Genomic DNA, 21,545 nt, shown 5'->3' with positions numbered 1-21,545 from the left:
TATGATGCATGTTGCATTTCATGTTGAGCCGTATCTCCTTCGAGATAGCCTTTACTGTTGAGCTGTATCTCTTTCGAGATAAGCTATATCTTGTGGGGCCGCTCAGCCCTGTCTTATCTTGTGGACGCATGGACACCGAGAGTACACAGTGGCCGACGGGTCGGGAGGGCTTCGGTGATCCGGGACATTTTAGGTCCACGTCTGATCTTGTAGTGGATGCAGTGACCCAGAGGAGTACCGCGCGGCACTATCCACTTGGCGCCTCTAGACTGAGCATATTGAGATCCTTTGTTACTCCTGTTTCTTGACTACCCTGGTATCATATCATAGCATGTGCATTTCATATAGATTTGTATACTCATGCTTTTGTACTGGGCGTTCTTATCGCTCACGTCCTCGGTTTTGTTTATCTTGGACACCCCATTCCCATGGGGCAGGCCTCAGGTTGGATGGCTCAGGAAGAGCAGGAGGAGGACAGTGAGTAGCCGGTTGGTTTAGTTTTCAGTACTATTCTATTCGATATGGTTGTACCGAATATATTTTGAGTTGTTCTGATTTCGATTGGGTTGTATAACTACTGTCGTTGGCCTTATTTCCGCTGTTATCTCTGATTATTATTAATTAAGTTAATTGCATGCTTAGTTCTTCATTAGTAGGTGATTCTGGAACGGGTCACTACATTTATGGTATCAGAGCATGCTTACGATTTTGGGATATAGATTCTGTTTTGGGATTTTCGTTGACCATTTTACCATTTTCCCCATTCTATCTTGTAGCGATGGCTGACCACTTTGGTGATGAGAGTAGTCAGGGAAGTGTAGGTCGTTGGGGTGACCAGGACGATTTGTTAAGCGTCATAAGTTACCTTATGTTTCTCTAGACGTCATTCTTTATGTTTCTACTCCGATGGGTCATTCGGTGTTAGCGAAGCGTCTAGTGATGGGTTGTCCTTTAGATTTTGAGGGTAACGAGTTGACTGCGAATCTTATGATCCTAGAGATGGAAGATTTTGATTGTATTCTAGGTATAGACCTATTGACTACCTACCGAGCTACTGTGGATTGTTACCAGAAGCTTGTTCAGTTTCGTACGACTGAGAGCTCTAGTTGGTTTTTCTATGGTGAGGGAGCGCGACCTCCGATGCCAGTGGTATCTGCTCTGAAAGCCTGTCGTGCTTTAGAGGCGGGCGGGGAAGGCTACCTCATCTATGCGATTGATTCCTCCACAGGTAGTGTTGGTATAGATGATATTCCAGTGGTTTGTGAATTTCCTGATGTTTTTCCAGATGAGATTCCTGGTTTCCCTCCGGTTAGAGAGGTGGAATTTGGCATTGAGTTAATGCCAGGGACTGCACCGATTTTTCGTGCCCCCTATCGTCTTGCTCCGTCAGAGATGAGAGAATTGAAGCAGCAATTGCAGGATCTTCTTGATAAAGGTTATATTCGCCCGAGTGTTTCACCTTGGGGAGCTCCAGTCTTGTTTGTCAAGAAGAAAGATGGATCTATGCGATTGTGCATTGATTATCGCCAGCTGAATCGTGTGACCATTAAAAACAAGTATCCATTACCTCGTATCGATGATTTGTTCGATCAGCTTCAGGGTACCTCTGTTTACTCCAATATTGACTTGCGATCGGGTTATCATCAGATGAGAGTCAGAGATGATGATATTTCCAAGACTGCATTTCGTACTCGATATGGGCATTACGAGTTTCTAGTTATGCCATTTGGATTGACGAATGCGCCAGCGGTGTTCATGGATCTGATGAATCGAGTCTTTCGGGATTTTCTAGATCAGTTTGTTGTGGTTTTCATCAATGATATCTTGATTTATTCTCACAGTATGGAAGAGCATATCCAGCACTTGAGGATTGTGTTGCAGATTCTTCGCGAGAAGCAATTGTATGCTAAGCTGAGTAAGTGCGAGTTCTGGATTGATCGTGTAGTATTCCTTGGTCATGTGATTTCCAAGGAAGGAATTTCTGTGGATCCCAGCAAGATCGAAGCAGTGCTGAATTGGTCACGTCCTACGACAGTGGCCGAGATCCGTAGTTTTCTAGGTCTGGCAGGGTATTATCGTCGCTTCATTGTGAATTTCTCTCAGGTAGCTAGACCATTGACGCAACTTACTCGGAAGGATGTTCCATTTGAGTGGTCATCTGAGTGCGAAGATAGTTTCAGAGAGCTTCGTCGACTTCTGACTTCTGCACCTGTTTTGGCGTTACCGTCAGGATCTGATGGTTTCAGTGTTTACACCGATGCCTCTTTTCAAGGCTTAGGGTGTGTGTTGACGCAGAATGGTCATGTGATCGCTTACGCTTCTAGGCAGCTGAAACCTCACGAGGAAAAGTATCCTATTCATGATCTAGAATTAGCTGCTATTGTGTTTGCGCTAAAGATCTGGCGTCATTACTTGTACGGGGTTAAGTTTGAAATTTTTACTGATCATAAGAGTCTGAAGTATCTGTTTACTCAGGCTGAGTTGAACATGAGACAACGTCGTTGGATGGATCTACTTAAAGATTATGACTGCGAGATCAAATATCATCCAGGTTCTGCGAATCTCACAGCCGATGCTCTTAGTCGCAAGGTGAGAGTCTCTGCACTTCAGACCAGTGCTATGATTAGGTTCGGATCGTCCGAAGTGGGTTCGGATGGACCGTTCGGTTCGGTGTCAGACCGAGTCTTGTCAACAGTAGACCGTGTCAGGGTTCGGATCGTCCGAAGAGGTTCGGATCGTCCGAAGACAGGTGGCTGGACACGTGGAAGACATGCAGAGTTCGGAACGTCCGAAGTGGATCGGATCGTCTGAAGTGCACAGGATCGGATCTTCCGAAGTGGATCGGATCGTCCGATCGTCGTCTATAAATAGAGGCGCGAGGCTTCACTTTTCAATTACCAATTCCGAGAGTTCCAGAGCGTTTTAGTCGTTTCTGATGGGTTTCTAGCTTTTCCCGAGGTTCGGGCACTAGCAGGGAGCTACTGGCTTTGTAGCGGAGCTGTGCTCTAGTTGGGAGCTAGCGGCATCAGTGGGCTGACTACGGACGCAGGTATGGTTCTAGGTTCCCTTGAGATTTGGAAGTATCTATTAGTCTAGTTAAGGCTTTTAGATGTGGTTTAGTGATATGGTATCACTTGGATTGTAGGCTTGATTCTAGGGCTGATTACTAGGATCTACTGGTTTGAGGTACGGAAGTACTATCCGAGATATCCTGGTTGAGTATGCTTTACTATGTGTTGCATGTTTATGTGTTGCATTATTATCTGACATATGATGCATGGTTTATTATGCGGCATTTGCATAATCATGTTGGGCCTGTTTATCTTTTGAGATAGCCTGTTCAGAGGGTGCTCAGCCCTCGGTTGTTGTGGATGGTTGGACCCCGTTGGCCGACGGTGGTCAGGATACCGGTATATCCACAGGTTTATGGTATGGGAGCCACCTCCTGGTGCGACGGCGCAGAGTGCTACATACCTTGACGTCATTTGCCTGAGCAGTTTTTCGTTATACCCAGACCCTGGTATCCAGTACATTTTGCATACATGCATGTCATAGTCTTGTATACTCATTCTTTCGGTACTGAGCGTTTTATGCTCACGTCCTCGGTTTATCTCTGTTTTGGACAAACTATCCAGGATTGTTGTTCATTGGGATTTAATTTCAAACATCGGAAAGGTATGGAGAGCATTCGTGTTGCTACCATTTTATCTGAGCCAGCTTTGTTCGCTCGGATTCGAGATGCTCAGATGTCTGATCTCAAGACTCAGAGATTAGCTCGGTTGGTTGGTGGAGATAGCAATTTCCATTATCAGTCTAATGGTCTTCTGTGTTTGTCTAATCGGGTTGTGGTACCAGAGGATGATACTTTGAGGGAAGAGATCTTGGCTCAGGCTCATCGAAGCAAGTTGAGTGTCCATCCAGGAAGCAACAAGATGTATAAAGATTTGAGGACACGATTTTGGTGGAAAGGGATGAAGCGCAGCGTTTATCAGTTTGTTTCCAAGTGTCTTGTTTGTCAGCAGGTTAAGGCAGAGCACCGTCGACCGGGAGGATTATTGCTGAACTTACCTATTCCTGAATGGAAGTGGGAGCATATTGCGATGGACTTCATTACTCACTTACCATTGTCTTCGAGGAATAGTGATGCTATTTGGGTAGTGGTGGATCGACTCACCAAGTCTGCTCATTTTCTGCCATATAACCGTGATTTCACTTTCGATCGTATGGCTCGATTGTACATTCAAGAGATTGTACGTTTGCATGGGGTGCCAGTTAGTATTGTCAGTGACAGATATCCTCGTTTTACCTCACGATTTTGGGGTAGTTTCCAGTCAGCATTGGGCACTTCACTAAGTTTGAGTACAGCTTATCATCCAGAGACCGACGGTCAGACGGAGAGGACTATCCGTACACTTGAGGATATGATGCGAGCTTGTGTGATGGATTTCGGAACCGCTTGGCAGGATCATTTGCCTTTGATTGAGTTCGCGTACAACAACAGCTATCATCGTAGTATTGGTATGGCACCATTTGAGGCGTTGTATGGGCGACGTTGTCGTGCTTCATTATTTTGGGATGAAGTTGGGGAACGACATGTTGAGGGACGGAGTTAGTCCAGCAGGCTATTGATAAGGTTGCAGTAATCAAGAAACGGATTAAGATCGCTCAGGATCGACAAGCTAGTTATGCGAACACCAAGCGGCGACCTCTTTATTTTCAGCCAGGTGAGAAAGTGTTTCTCCGAGTTTCGCCTTTTCGCAGGATTTTGAGATTTGGTCTCAAGGGTAAGCTATCTCCGAGATTTATTGGTCCTTTTGAGATTCTGGAATGTGTGGGAGATTTGGCTTACAGGTTAGCATTACCTCCGTATCTGTCTGGGATTCATGATGTATTCCACGTATCTTTGTTGAGACGATATGTAGCAAATGAGTCTCACATCTTGCATCCATCTGAAGTTCAACTAAATACGGATTTGTCTTACGTGGAACGACCAGTGCGGATTCTCGATCGCAAAGACAAGGTATTGCGGAATAAGATTATTCCTCTTGTCTTAGTTCAGTGGCAGCGCAGAGGCACTGAAGAAGCCACTTGGGAGCTAGAGAGTCGTATGCGTTCGGAGCATCCAGAGCTCTTTTGAGTTGTACTATGGTTGTAATATGGATGTGTGTGTGTTTTCCGTTGTAATCTAAATATCAGTTGTGTTTAGCAACAATTGAGATATAATAACAAGGTTGTTACTCCTTTTTGTTCATCCTCTAAACTTGATTTCGAGGACGAAATCTTTTTAAGGGGGGGAGAATGTAGTAGCCTGAATTCCAAATTGGGTAATTAACGGATTAATGGTGATTAAGAAGGTTTAATGTGTAATTTTGACCATAGTCATGATCGGACGGACCGAAGATGGTTCGGTAGCACCGAAGAGTTCGGACGATCCGAAGTGGGTTCGGTGGATCCGATCATGAGGTGTCAAGAGTTGATCGACACGTCAGTTTGCATGCAAGTTCGGATGATCCGAAGTGTAGGTTCGGTGGATCCGATCATGAGGTGTCAAGAGCCGATGGACACGTAGGAGTTCGGACGTTCCGAAGTGTGTTCGGTGGATCCGAACATAGCCTATAAATAGTGCTCGGAATTCCTCATTTTGGATGGCAAATTCTTGAAGTTGTGTCTCCTAGTTGAGAGGTTTGGAAGGTTTCTAGGGTTAGTTGTTGGTCGAGCGATAGCCAAGAGCTGCCAGGATTGGTAGCGTAGCGACGCCTGAGTTACGAGGCAATCGACATCAAAGGGCTGTCGACGGACGAAGGTAAACCCTAAACCTTTGGTAGTACTGGTTTTGCTAGTCTAGCATGGTAGTAATGTTCATTGGATATGCTTTTGATGCGTAGGCTTGTTCTAGACCTGATTAGCGGTGTTGCGTAAGGCTAGGCTTGCTGTGATAGAGGTACGAAAGTACTATCCGAGATATCCTGGTCGAGTATACATTCTTATATGTGTTGCATGATTATGTGGTGCATTGATATATGTCATATGATGCATGCTATTATGTCACATTTTATGATGCATGTTGCATTTCATGTTGAGCCGTATCTCCTTCGAGATAGCCTTTACTGTTGAGCTGTATCTCTTTCGAGATAAGCTATATCTTGTGGGGCCGCTCAGCCCTGTCTTATCTTGTGGACGCATGGACACCGAGAGTACACAGTGGCCGACGGGTCGGGAGGGCTTCGGTGATCCGGGACATTTTAGGTCCACGTCTGATCTTGTAGTGGATGCAGTGACCCAGAGGAGTACCGCGCGACACTATCCACTTGGCGCCTCTAGACTGAGCATATTGAGATCCTTTGTTACTCCTGTTTCTTGACTACCCTGGTATCATATCATAGCATGTGCATTTCATATAGGTTTGTATACTCATGCGTTTGTACTGGGCGTTCTTATCGCTCACGTCCTCGGTTTTGTTTATCTTGGACACCCCATTCCCATGGGGCAGGCCTCAGGTTGGATGGCTCAGGAAGAGCAGGAGGAGGACAGTGAGTAGCCGATTGGTTTAGTTTTCAGTACTATTCTATTCGATATGGTTGTACCGAATATATTTTGAGTTGTTCTGATTTCGATTGGGTTGTATAACTACTGTCGTTGGCCTTATTTCCGCTGTTATCTCTGATTATTATTAATTAAGTTAATTGCATGCTTAGTTCTTCATTAGTAGGTGATTCTGGAACGGGTCACTACAGTGTGTGTGCGCGCGCATGTGTGTATGCATTGAAACCATTAGTATTTCAATGATTCCAATGATTCTCCACATGCCTTCTTATTTTCTCTATCATATCATTATATCCAAGTATGTTATGTTGGGTACCTAAAGTTCCTATTTAATGTCCTTCACATGGCTTCCCACATGACATATATTTTTTTTTCCATTTTCTTGCCACTTATTTCTCTTTCTCAACCAATTTTACATTTATTTCTACGTAAAATATGCATCAATTTTTTTTTGATGATTCAGATGTTCTGTACTGCGTGGTCCACAATTATAAAATTATGAAAATAAAAGGGTAAAAATTAATAAAGATGCCGTATAGATTTAAAATAACGACTCCGTTCGTTAAAATAGTGTAGGACCAAACGCTTGCCGCTTTACAAAAAGCTATAGCTGGTGGTAATGGTGCAACTCAAATCTTTTAAACCGCACAGCAGCTCAAGCACCACAGTTCGATCGTTCTACCAAACAGAGACAATTATTACACCCAACAAATAGCATGATATAACGAATTGCATTACGTGTTTTTAGCAAACAGATGTCATTTTTTTAAATAAAAATAAAAATAAATGTGATGGGAATGTTAGAAATTTAAATGTTCCTATTTATAGAGCGCTCACACAATATTTGCTAGACCTTGTGATACATGTCAAGTCATTTATGTTATCAATTTTAGGTTAAGTTTATAAAAAAATTTGTTTAACATGTTAAGTCATTTATGTAATTAATTTTAGGTTAAGTTTATAAATATTTTGTTTAAGAGTAGGTCTTATGTGAGACCGTCTCACGGATCTCAATCTGTGAGACGGGTATAAATAGGTGTGGACGTTACATTGTAAAATTAAAGATAAATACTTCTTGGCATTTCATTATTATTCAACTCAACTATTCTTCTCAACTTAGTTATAAGAAATCGAGTTAATTTATGTAATTAACTGTAGTCCATAATTTTCCCTTAGAAATCGACAAACACTTAATTCTACATATGATCAAATGGAACAAATATATTTATATATATGTGTCAGGCTAATTGCATAATTAATTATGAATGATTTGTTATCACATGATTATTATTGAGAAATTAATTTTGAATGATTTGTTATCACATGATTATTATCGAGATTGATACATAATTGATTGAAAACATCATTCTCAACAAACATTTATTATATTTCAAGATTCGCACATTTGTCAAATGATGATTAGGAAGTTACACTGAATCGGGTTTTAGATATGGTTGGAGCAATAATTGTCTTTTTTAGACCGCTGTTAAAACAATTATATATGAGTTGTTACGAGGTTTGAAGTCGTGTTTTCAAAATTGGATCATATTTAAAAACATTTTTAAAGATCAAATCAATCAAAAATCGGTCGAACCGTTTCCTATTTTTCATTTTTTAGAATTTAATTGTTTCTTATGTATGATTATTTTGATTTCAGACTTTGTTAATAATGTTATTTTAATAGTATTATAACTTATTTTATTAATTATTTTTTGTTTAAAAAATATATACTATTACGTTTGATATTTTGATTATATGTATGTTGTTTGTATTTTAAATTTTGATGTATATATATTTATGATTTACATACAAATTTAATATTTTTTGTAATTTAAATTATATTATTTTACTATATTATATCATTGTTTTTTTTTTATGTATAAAATTAGTGATTAATAATTGATATTTGAAATGATTAAATGATATTTAGTTTTAATTTCGGGTGTTTTAAAAAGTGATTCTATTGAAAAATGTAATATACACGGACAAGCGCACATATATCAGGTAAGAAAATATTCAATGATCAGATTTCTTAGTTTTTCGATATTATAAAATTATAAAAAAAATATTAATTAATTTATTGGATTAGAGTATAATTTAATATTTAGGTATTTTTCAGAATGAAAACAAACTGGAATTAAAAATAATGTATTTGTATGGATAATTGCAAAAATAAAAATTGAAAACGTATCAGCACCCATGTGAGTTTTAGATTAGTTGCCACTTTAGAGGTTCCCTGTGAGGGATAATATGGGCTCATCCTGTATCCCCCAATCATGTCTCATCTTTTTGCAAGAACTCATCTAGGAATGTCTCCTCTCTTTTTTTTTTCTTTTTCTTTTTTTACTCTTTTGATATAAAGAAATCATAATATTGACTAGTAACCGTGGCACACACGTTGTGTGTGTCCTGAATACATGTGGCTAATATATTAAATATTCATGATATGAAACATAATGACGTCACAACATAAAGAAGAGAGTTTATTTTTCATGGTGGCTAGTTTGGAGAAGAAATAATATTATTTTTCACGTGAGCAGTTTTTTTATGACGGTGAATATAATATTGTTTGTTAAGAAAAAATATAATATAAAAAATGAGAAAGGGATAAAATAGAAAGAAAGTTGATGTCCTCATAGAGCGGTTATTATTAGGGGCTCAACTATAATAAAATAGTAATAGTAAATATAAAAAATTAAAAAGGATAAAACAAGAAAGAAAATTGATGTCCTCATAGAACGGTCATTATTAAGGCCTCATACTTAACATAATAGTACAGAAACTGCAGATTTTATCAGTGGAACTGTGGAAGCATTGCTGTTGGTTCAAAGACAAACATGCGAGTATTGAGAAGTATACTGAACCAGAATAACCAACAAACTTATTAAATGTTTGATCCACAACTAAGTTAGAACCCCGAGTGAGAAATCAGCGACCGTTAACTGTATTTTTTATCCTAAAAAAGTGAACACCTGTCTTTCTCAGATAACTCGCATAACACAGAACACTAGCCGCCAACAAAAGCGAATAACAAATCATTATGGATCAAGATGCAACCTTTAATCTCAATCATCACGAAAAATGTAAAACAAAATCCGAAATGCACACACACAAGACTTACGATATCTGGGTTCCAACAAAGGTTCGGATTCTAAGTCGCGGCTGAGAGACGTCGATTGTAAAGGTACGGGGGCAGACATGTCTAAGCACGGCGGCGGCTAACGTCGGGTTCTACGGCAGATGGCGTACAATAGCTGAAGGGACAGAGATAAGGGGAAAGGGTGAGAAAGGTGAAAACACGATTTCGTGAGGGTAAAATTGGAATGGAATTTGCCTAATAGTTTGCCATTTACGATCGTTTATGCGCGGAAATGAGGAGATGGGAGGGGGGGGAGTGTCGCGGTGAAGCTGGAAAATATTATGAAAGGACAAAACTACCCCTGCTGAGTGCTGAATTCAGAGTGCCAAGTGGTTATCAATAATGACCAAGAAAAAATTTGTTTGACACCCCCAAACAATATTCTCTTTCGATTCTAAAAAATTATCGGGAAAAAAATAATAAAATATTGTCTCTTTTCATTTTTTGTGTTAATATAATTAATTTTATTTTCTTGGTTTTGAATGTTTGTTGTTCGTTGAAAATCTGCAAATGATGTATCAAAAAAACCTGAAAATTATGCCTAACTCAATCGACATCGTGCATTAATTGCTATATATGTATTCTGGCCGAGATCGCAGAAAACAATGAAGAAGAAAGTTCTTTTTATTTTTTAATGAAAAAATTCAATTTTAATCAAAAACAAAGAGAGAAAAAAAAAGTTTTTTTTAAATCTTGGTCAAATATCTTTCAAAGAGAAAAACCACCTCTAACTGACCAATGTTATTTTATAAATTTTTCAAAAAAAAAAAAAAGAACTCGTAAACCTAGAACATAAATTTAGATGATTAATTGGTATTTTTGGAATTAGAAAAATGTTTTATCAACATACAAAATAGTAGAACTCAAATCAAAAGGGATGTTTTCTACCCTAAACAAACTTGCATAAAAAATTTCCTTTATACACATACAAATATGAAGTTATTTAAATAAATTATATTTAAGTTTATTCTTGCGCTTTTAAAGAACAAAAATATCGATATAAGATTCAAAATTGATATTTTGACTTCATTTATAATATCTTATTTTTAATGAAATTCTGACACAACTTGACAGGAAAACGTAAAACAAATGGGCAATAATAATAATAAAAATAATAATTCGAATAAAATTGTTTCAACTTACCTTACATGCACAACCAAATGAATGAGCAACATACCTCAAATGATAAAGCGAGCCGTGCACGTCAAATTTGCTTGAAGCTACAAGAATTCGAGTAAATTGCAAATCAAAGATAGAAGTGCCTTTAGAAAACATATCCCACAAGTCATTTGAAGTTTTTCAGTGTATTAATGAAAATTAAAGAAGTTTCAGAAACCCTTCAAAAAAGGGTCAATCTGCAGGAACATCGGAATCCTTGATCGTCTCACGCCAAGCATGTATCCTAGCCCCATCTTTGTCGACGATTTTGATTACGAAGTTTGGTGGAGCAACGACCAACCTTGTACGAATTTCTAATATGCACTTATCCACCAACTCGATAGCTTCTTCGACTGTCATGTCTTGACGGTAGTGCCTATCCATCATGGCGAGAGCAAAGTAGGATCCATAACCAAATGCAGCTTTATCAACCTTGTGAAGTGATGCGATGTAATCAAGGAAATATAGAGATGGGCCTACGTCCTTGTCGTAACCGCCTAGTATGATATTCACCATGTATGGATTCTGAAAAACAAAATCAACAAGTTAAACTGTGTCAAAAGTATATAATACCAGTACACCGGATTATAGAGTTATTTTGAATGACTTTATATGATATAATCGTCAATTAACTTCACAAAATAAACAATTGCGCAAACTAGTTGCTAGCATGGACTCATTGTGTGGTATTTCGCTTGTGCAGATCTGTGGGAATGAGACATGACAAAATATGCCAAATAAAGATGTTTAAGCAATTACATCAGCTCACCAGTCATCATTTGATTAAAATATACTATTGCCAAGGTGACTTCAGAAACTGGAGGGTTTAGACCCAAACCTAAACTAAATCATTTGGCAATTAACAGGTGCTTTCTTTATTTGATATTAAAAGCCAAACGTGAATACCCTCTTCTATTATTTTATTCTTCTTTTGACGCACAAACGTAATCTTAAAAACCAAGTGATAGGAGGCAGACTGCGAGAAATCTTAGAAAGTGATAAATTCGTCATGGAGAGATCTCTATAGAGAAAATTATACCTTTCTCAAGGCTGTGGCAAGCTCGCCTCTGGTAAAGTTTGCGGCAGCTGCAGTTGTGAGGGGAATTCCGTTGCGAAATTGGTACAACGCCACATTCTTCTGTATGTACTCTGTGAACTGGACCCTAAAGCATCATCCCGCAAAAATAAAATAATTGCCACCAACAGTTTCATTCGACAGAAACAACACAGTGGATCATGCAAAACATGTGAACCATAACAAGGGATGTTTATCCAGAATTCAAGCATACAATATCAAACAGGATTTCAAAAATCTGAACTTCTCAAAACATTCAAAAATGTATAATCGTAAAACATAAACAAAAACAACGGTCACTCACCCAAATCAGCAGATAGATAACAAAAAAAGGGGGTCTAGATACCAAAGCTATTAACTGAAAAAAAAAAGTTATCTTAACTGGAAATCAGTGATAGCTAATTATTATGGCAATACTAATACATAAAAACTTGGGAAATAAAATCTGGAAACAGAAACACAACAAGGCAACATGAAATCATAGTCGTCAAGGGCGCAAGGCGCACCGAGGCGCACAAGGGCTCTGGAGCCTGAGGCGCAAGGCGAGGCGCGCGCCTTTCCGAAGTAAGGCGCACATTTTTAATTTAAAAAAATATATATATTTATCTTAGAATAATATATTAAAATATGAAATAATTAAGTCATAATATCACACAAAACAAAAATTAAGTCACGTTGTTGGCTTCTGTAATTTTGTTGCAGTCTGCAATTAAGTCACGTTGTTGGCTTCTGTAATTTTGTTGCAGTCTGCACACTTCTGCTCTTGTCGCCTTCTATTATTTAATTTGTGAACTGGGCTGCTAGGGTTTGGGGTTGAGTTGGGACTTTTACATTTTAAGTTACTATTAAAAAAAACAGAATGCAACTTATCTGTAATTGAATTTTTTTTAAAAAAAGCAATCTCAGGCGCGCCTAAGGCGCGCCCGAGAACCCTTCCAAGGCGAGCCCAAGCGCGCGCCTGGGCTCGCTTTTGTGAATCGTTGCGCCGGGGATTGCCCCAGGCGCAACACTTGCGCCTGGTGGCGCCTCTCACCTCAAGCACAAGAAGGCAACATGAAATATCCCCCCAATCATTAGCAGGAAAAAGTTGTGGGACACGAGTATAGAAACTCGTAGATACTTCACAAAAACAAGACATTCCGTTTCCAATCAGTTAAGCACAAGAAATTTCATTCATTTATGGGTTTTGTATAACAACTATATCGATAATATGTTCAGAGTATGTCCAGAATGATAAAAGATATACAACATGCAGAAAATAATTGAAAAACATACAACTCTCAGTGAAAAATTGTCCATCATAAACATAAAGAATGTGAACCCAGTAAGAGAATACATTTAACAGAAACAAAATTACACATAGCGAGCAAACCAAGAACAACCATAGAGTGAAACAAATAAGCTAACTTTAGTTCGAAACAATGAACACACATCTCCGTCTCTAAAAAGGATGTACAGCGTCAACATTTCAGAATAAAACTTCACATCGAATCTATGTACTAAACAGAATAAATCACAACCAGAAAAGTAAATTTCAGACAGATCACCAGTTACCATAAAATGCAATTAAATTACTAAGTGAAAAACAAATTTCTTAAGCAATTGAAAAGGGGATTTCACCGGTCACCAGTTTCTCCAGATGCTCCCATGAGCTTGTGAGAATCTAAGACCATTATCTTGTCCTCGTTCGTCTTGTGCACAAGGATACTGTGAACGGCGGATGTGTCGGCCGCCACTATCGCGAAATCTTTACCCACCAATCCAAATACTGACTCCATATTTTCCCCAACTCCACACTTTTCAAATCAGATTCCAATCTGTTCTGCTTTGCTTTTCAGCTCAGTCTTCTCTGAATTTAGGGTTGTGTGATTTGTACCCAATTTTTCTTTTCCGGAAAGGGAGACGAGTCTTTTAACATGGGAGGGAAAATCGTGTCGTGGTGAACAAGAAGGTTAAAGCGTGTTGCTGCTACAAATCGCGTTTTAATTAAAAATCGTGTTAGTTTCAGGCCTGATATATAGGGTTTTTTAAAAAAATAATATATTTTTAAAACTTATTTATAAAAATATTACAGATTTTAAAACTTTACCAAAATATAGCACTCCGGAGTTTTCTGTCCCGGATTCAGACTGGCACGGATTCTAGTCCGTTTTTTTTTTTAAAAAAAAAGAGAGATTAGCGACGGTTTAACCAAAAACGGTCGCACTTAGCGACGGTTTGACTGAACAAGCCGTCGCCATTAGCGACGGCTTAACCACAAACCGTCGCTACAACAAGGATTTTTTCAATTTCATTCCTATACGAATTCATCTCATCCTTCAGATCAACTTTTCGGTTTCGACATTCTTCTTGAGCAGTTATTTTTTTTCGATCCGTGTCTTTTTTTTATAAAAATTCAGTGATAAGTTTTTATTTGTAATTTTCGACTGTAAATAATAAAACGTGTATGCTGATGATAATCTGATAAATGGTATAAAGATGATAATTTTTTTTAAATATAAATAATAATTTATAATACGTAAATAAACTACTAACTTTAAATAATTATATTATCTTTACTTACAATAATAACACATAATTATACTAATAACAATAGTATTATGAATAACTACAAATATTTTGATTATACTAATACTACAAATATTCTAGTTATTGTAATTAAAATAATTATAATTATTATTGTTACTATTGTTATTATTTCAAACTACTGTAAATTAAGATTATTATAATGATAATTTATATTGAGATTGATAATAGTCTTAGTTTACAGTAGTTTGAAATAATAACAATAGTAACAATAATAATTATAATTATTTTAATTAGAATAATTAGAGTATTTGTAGTATTAGTATAATCAAAATATTTGTAGTTATTCATAATACTATTGTTATTAGTATAATTATTTGTTACTATTGTAAGTAAAGACAATATAATTATTTACAGTAAGTAGTTTATTTATGTATTATAAATTTTTTTTTATATTTAAAAAAACTTATCATCTTTATAAAATTTACCAATTAACATCAGTATACACGTTTAATTATTTACAGCCTAAAATATCAAATAAAAACTTATCACTGAATTTTTATATAAAAAAAATAGACATGGATCGAAAAAAAAATAACTGCTCAAGAAGAATGTCGAAACCGAAAAGTTGAGTTGAAAGGATGGGATGAATTCGTATAGGAATGAAATTGAAAAAATCCTTGTTTTAGCGACGGTTAGTGGTTAAACCGTCGCTAATTGCGACGGTGTGTTCTAAAACTGTCGCTACGTGCGACCGTTTTTAGTTAAACCGTCGCTAATCTCTCTTTTTTTAAAAAAAAAAACGGACTGGTCAAGGATTCTTAGAATCCGTGCCAGTCTGTCCCGGATTCTGAATCCGAGACAGAAAACTCCGGATTGCTATATTTTGGTAAAGTTTTAAAATCTGCAATATTTTTATAAATAAGTTTTAAAAATATATTATTTTTAAAAAAAACCCCTGATATATACCTTGAACGGGCCTTGAAAGTTTCTTAGCCCATAATAATATTCTGGGTAATTTTCGTGTATAAAATATGATAATTATAATCATTTTTAAAAAAATAATAGATTTAATTTAAATTATTTAAAAGTAAAATTTATTTTATCCCACCTGTTTAAGACTCTCTTTGGCTAAACATATCTTCAATATTTTAAATAATTTAATAACAATTTATAGTTTTAATTATAAAAAATTATAATTAGAAATAACAAATTATACAATATAATGATCAGGATTTTATTCATTGCCTTTGATGTATGTATTTACATAGAGTTTTTTTTAAAAAAAATATAAATTAAATTTATTTATTGATTCCAAATAACATTAATTTATTCGATAACCTTTTTTCTAACTTGACATGTAATGATGCAAGAAGGACATGTGATGCCGTGATGGTTAAAGAGTTTCATGCAAGAATCCAACCTTTGTAAACCAGACTTCTTGTTAATTTTTGTTTTACAAAAACTATCGTGGTGTCGTTTTATAAGTCAATTTTGTTAAATTTATCTATAACTCGAATCATATTTATCTTGAAATGTATTGTTTTTCATAGTAAATGTGAGTTGGATCGATATGTCTTATAGATATAAAAACTGAATCGATGATACAATACCAACTATTGTTTTTTTTAGCTATGGTAGCACCACGACAAATCCCAAAATTTATGTTCATGTCATCGAGCTCCGCCTTCTTGTCAGCAATTTCTGGCCATATTAGTTAATAATCCGGCGTAAATAGTACTACAATCGAAATGATATGCTTTTTAATTTTTTAACGAAACTTTTAAAAATATTATATTTTGTCCACTATAAAATATTGTTTTTTTATTTCCACCCTGATTTTTTATTCTATTATACCACTAATTTTATAAAGTTATGGTATAATAGAATTTTAAAATCAAGGTGGGGAAAATATATATATATATATATATAGTTTTGATATTATGCATATTCTTCGTGTACACTTATGTGAGCACCGATGATATGAAATTCACCTATTGGATGTGACGAAATATAAACAAATTGTGCGTTCAATATATAGTGAATATCACCTTATCGATCTCATCGTGAGTGCATAATGTAGTTGTCCAACGTATCAAAATATATATATATATATATAATATATATATATATATATATATATATATATATATATATACACACACACACGCACACATTTTAGCTCCCTTGTTTAATTTTAAGTCCTCAATTAACTCGTTGATTCCGGATAACACTAGTTTACTAGATAATTCTATTCGTACACATGTAAAGAATCAAGAACCCAAGGGTCCCATGCGAAATCAAACCCTTTTTAATGTTAGATTCCAAATCCTAATCCGAATCAAAATCCTCAAAGTTCGCAAAAAAATTCTCCCGATATCTATATAAACACCTCCGATCCTATCAATGTACGTATATTTCTCTCAAATCTTCTACCAGCGTTAATTAGTCTCACGAAAATTGTTGTACTGATCAAATTCTCAAAATTTTCCTCCATTTTTTTTCAAGAAAACAAGTGAAACGTAACCCATGGCGGCTCGACGACTGACACGATCCTCTAGCATGGGACAATCTGCAGATCTTCTTCGTTCCTTTAACCGTGATATCAACCCTGTCCCACGGATGGTTTCAAAGGAACAGAAAACCGAGCCAAGCCTAATTAATCCGGCGAAGAAAGAGGTGGCGCAGTCGCGGGCACGGGCACGGAGCGAGAAGAAAGAACCCCCGAAGGTGGTGGCTGAGAAGCCAAGAAAGTGTATCTTCACGTTCCCTTCACCACCACGTGTTGAGAAACAAAGAATCGATTATTTTCTTGATGCATGTGCCTTGTGCAAGAAGAAACTAGATTTCAAGGAAGATATATTTATGTACAGGTACGTACATAATTTCTTCATACAATATTTGATTGATCTCCACCATGTAACATTAATCCGAATTTAAAGATAACAAAAATTTGAGTTATATACTTACCTTTTAAAAATGGTTTAGTGAAATCTTCGAATATCAAGATTTATAGCTTAAAAAATAATAATTTTTCATGGATGATCCAAATAAGAGATCCGTCTCACAAAAAACGACTAGCAAGACCATCTCACACAAGTTTTTGCCTTAAATTAAATAGTCTTGAATTGATATTTAATATGTCAACTATATTATTCCGGATTAACACTTTCTTTAATTGTTGTTATGCAGTGATAAAGCGTATTGTTCTCAAGACTGTCGAGACGATCAGATTGCATTGGACGAGAAGTTTAATCCCTCTTCGCCAACTCGAAATCAGCAAACAAGATTCATTTGCAAAGATAAAGGACGTTGGAAGACCAAATTCAATTTCAAATGGGCATAAGCTTCCAGATTAAGATGTGCTTGGGGTTTAGTTTTCAGTGTAAACTGGTTTTAGAATTGTTTATAAGTACAAAAATATTTTTTAATTCATGTATCTATTTTATTTTTATTTTTTTCACTAAAAATTGGATAATGTGAAAATTTTGGCTGCAATTCGTGCTAACAAAATATTAGTACAAATTATAAAAAGACCATATGAAAAAGTAGTGAGGGATAAATTAATATCATTTGTTTAGTCCAATTGAAATTAATATCATGGTTATTTAATGCCAAGTCACCCCAAAAAATTGAAATCCCAATTTAAAGAAAAAGTTGGACACTTAAATGAAGGAAAAAAAAACCAACGCATTGATATCATCTCAATCGACAAAAACATGTATGAGATGGTCTCATGGGTCATATTTTGTGAGACAGATCTCTTATTTGGGTCATCCATGAAAAAGTATTACTTTTGTGCTAAGAGTATTATTTTTTATTGTGAATATCGGTAGGTTGACTCGTCTGACCGATAAAGATTCGTGAGACCGTCTCACAAGATATCTACTCCTCAATCAATTCAATTCATAAATGAAAAACCTGAGTGTTATTGAAGCTAATTTAAACTCATTTAATGTCATACATAAATTTGAAAAGCCTATTACAACTCGACAAACTGCCTAAGAATCGCTCTCATCGGTTTCTTCAACCTTGTGAAACTTAAATTTCTCTCCTCGGCCAACAAAAATACAGAATAAATTACAGTCACTTCTAAAACAAAAATAATAATGCGAGCGGTTTTGTGCTTTCGTTTAACACAAAAGTGGAGAAACAATAAACTTGTATATCAGATTTTAGTGTTGTGTGTCGATATTGTCAACGCCTATTCACGACATGCAGCGCAATGTATTATTATCACATACATAAACTTTAATAACCAGGATTAGACGGATTAAATTATCTACAAGTACGAATATTTGTATAATGTCCTAGGTCAAAATAATGACTTGAAAACTTGTAAATCATTTACAAAACCTAATAGCTAGTGACGCGTACAAAAACTATATTCTTTGACAACCCAAAGAAATAAATTGTATTTAAAATAACCCAAATAAAATCACAAATGCAATATTGTGTTACTTAAAACAGAAACCGCCAAGAACTCTTTAAACAACAATTCGCACGAATGTTGTTCTTCGAGTGTGTTCAACACGGATCAGCAACACAGCAAAGCAATGAATTTATCACCAAAATTCTTCTGCTCGAAAGCGTTCAGCACTTTGCTTTTATTCTCTGCAAAAACCACACAGCTGCAATCCAAAGGTATCACTATTTTTATATGCTTTATTTGATCTAGAGTTTATTGCGCAAAAGAATCATACAACATATGGAAACAAGAGTTTCATTAGGAATTATTTTAATCAAATATATAATATCTATGATAAATAACAAGTTAAAGACAAATCATATAATCTCTAGAGATAAATTAAATCAAATCTCGTAATAAGATAAATCTTTGAATGATATTATCAATATAGTAAAATAATTAAGGAATAATATATTTATTTCAATACTTTTCATTTACCTATATATTTTTTATCTAGTTGCTACCAACGATGTTAATCTTTGATGTTTCTGTAGCAATTTCTTTCTTTCTTTTTTTTAAGAGTTGATCTTATGTGATACCGTCTTACGGATCTTAATCTGTGAGACGGGTCAATCTTACCCATTTTCACAATAAAAAGTAATATTTTTTCATGGATGACCCAAATAAGATATTCGTCTCACAGATACGACCAGTGAGACCGTCTCACACAAGTTTTTGCCTTTTTTTAAAGATGACTTAATCTTCTGTTTTGTGAGTTTTCTTGGTTAGAAGATAAATCGATGATTCATTTTCTTATGTCTAGATTTATTATTTTTCGTTTTTTGGATTTATTCTAGATTTTATGAACATGTATATTGTAAATATGTTCAGATCTACCAAGAAAAAATTATGTCGTTGTTTCCAGATTTCTGATTTTTTTTTAATTCGATAAATATGTATATGGTTAATATATTCAGATCTACCCAACAAAAGTTATATCATTATTGATTTATATTTTTTCGGATTTCGGAAACAAAAACCAGATCTAGAAAAGTTCATCTTTTTCTTTTTTTCTTAGGATCTAGACGCGATTATTCGTGGAGTTGGGATCTTCTAATATTTGGACCTTTATTCCGATTTTTATGTAAAATTCTTAGAGTAGATTTCTTGTGAGACGTTATCACGAATCTTTATCGGTGAGACAGGTCAACCCTATCGATATTCACAATAAAAAGTAATACTCTTAGCATAAAAAGTAATACTTTTTCATAGATGACCCAAATAAGATATATGTCTCACAACATACGACCCGTTAGACTGTCTCACACAAATTTTTGCCAAATTCTTAATACATAAATTTTAAGACGGATATATCTTCCATTTTTGAGTGAGTCTCATGTGAGACCGTCTCACGGATCATAATTCGTGAGACGGGTCAACCCTACCCATATTCACAATAAAAAGTAATACTCGTTGCATAAAAAGTAATACTTTTTCATGGGTGACCCAAATAAGAGATCCGTCTCACAAAGAAGACCCATGAGACCGTCTCACACAAGTTTTTGCCTCCATTTTTTAACACGAGCATAATGCTTTTTGCTTAATATAAAATCCTATTCTTTTATATTTCTAAAAATATCATATTTAAATATTTTCTGATTAGCTGGTTATAATGTTAACAAATAACCATATATTTTTATTTGACTGTCTGCAGAATACGAACTCACTTTAATTAAATGATCATTGAATAAATTTCTAAGGTTTCCTAGACATTAAATGGCTTGAAATTACATATTTCTTAATTTATTTTAAATGCTGATGTCATAATCTATATTCAGAGATCATGTTTGGTCAGGAAAACGAGACTTCTATTATTTTTAGCAGACTTTCATGTTTTTATATATAAGTGAGTAGGTGTGATATCCTTGTCCCACATCTGAAAAATTAAAGATTTAAAATGAGTTTATAAAGGGCTACAATGGACTTCTATAGCAACTTGGGTTAATCATTTTCGTAAAGCGAGAACGAATACGAAGTAGCCGCTATAGCGGCCCATTCTGCAGTCACGCAAGCGTGGGCCCAGGCTCGGGGCATGACAGAATGGTATCAGAGCCGGTCACCGGCATGGAACACCGAGAAATAAGTGCTATGTGGTACAAAGTACTACGTGCATGGGAGCCACTTCTTGAACCTGCGGGGCAAAGTGCTACATGACGAGAGCCACCTCTTGAACTTGTAGGAGTCACCTCTAGATTCTCGGTGCTGGTGGATCAAGGGGACAGGCCGCGACGTCGAGAAAGGTGATTGTGATACCCTTGTCCCACATCTGAAAAATTTAAGATTTAAAATACCTTTATAAAGGGCTACAATGGACTTCTATAGCAACTTGGGTTAATCATTTTCGTAAAGCGAGGACGAATACGAAGTAGTTGCTATAGCGGCCCATTGTGCAGTCATGCAGGCGTAGGGTCCGGGCTCGGGGCGTGACAGTAGGTCTTTTGTGAAACTGTCTCGCGAATCTTTATCTGTGAGACGGATCAACCCTACCGATATTCACAATAAAAAATAATTCTCTTAGCATAAAAAATAATATTTTTTCATGGATGACCCAAATAAGAGATCTGTTTCACAAAATACGACCCGTGAGACTCTCTCACACAAATTTTTGCATATATATATATAACGAAAATATGATG

General features: G+C 36.0%; 1 protein-coding gene across 1 annotated transcript; it reads right to left on the bottom strand.

Moving 5' to 3' along the window:
• Nucleotides 1–10,765: 10,765 nt before the first annotated feature.
• Nucleotides 10,766–13,858, bottom strand: LOC140830682 (proteasome subunit beta type-2-A-like). Its single transcript, XM_073194112.1, has 3 exons — nucleotides 13,536–13,858; nucleotides 11,880–12,003; nucleotides 10,766–11,365 (listed from the first exon to the last, which is right to left on the bottom strand). The coding sequence occupies exons 1-3, from the start codon at nucleotides 13,691–13,693 to the stop codon at nucleotides 11,033–11,035; spliced, it is 615 nt and encodes a 204-aa protein (XP_073050213.1). The 5' UTR covers nucleotides 13,694–13,858; the 3' UTR covers nucleotides 10,766–11,032.
• Between the last annotated feature and the right edge of the window lie 7,687 nt (nucleotides 13,859–21,545).

The sequence above is a fragment of the Primulina eburnea genome, chromosome 4 (genome assembly GCF_022965805.1).
Source record: "Primulina eburnea isolate SZY01 chromosome 4, ASM2296580v1, whole genome shotgun sequence".
Taxonomy (NCBI): Eukaryota; Viridiplantae; Streptophyta; class Magnoliopsida; order Lamiales; family Gesneriaceae; genus Primulina; species Primulina eburnea.
Note: the sequence above shows the minus strand (reverse complement) of the source record. Positions and strands in the feature narration are given on the sequence as shown.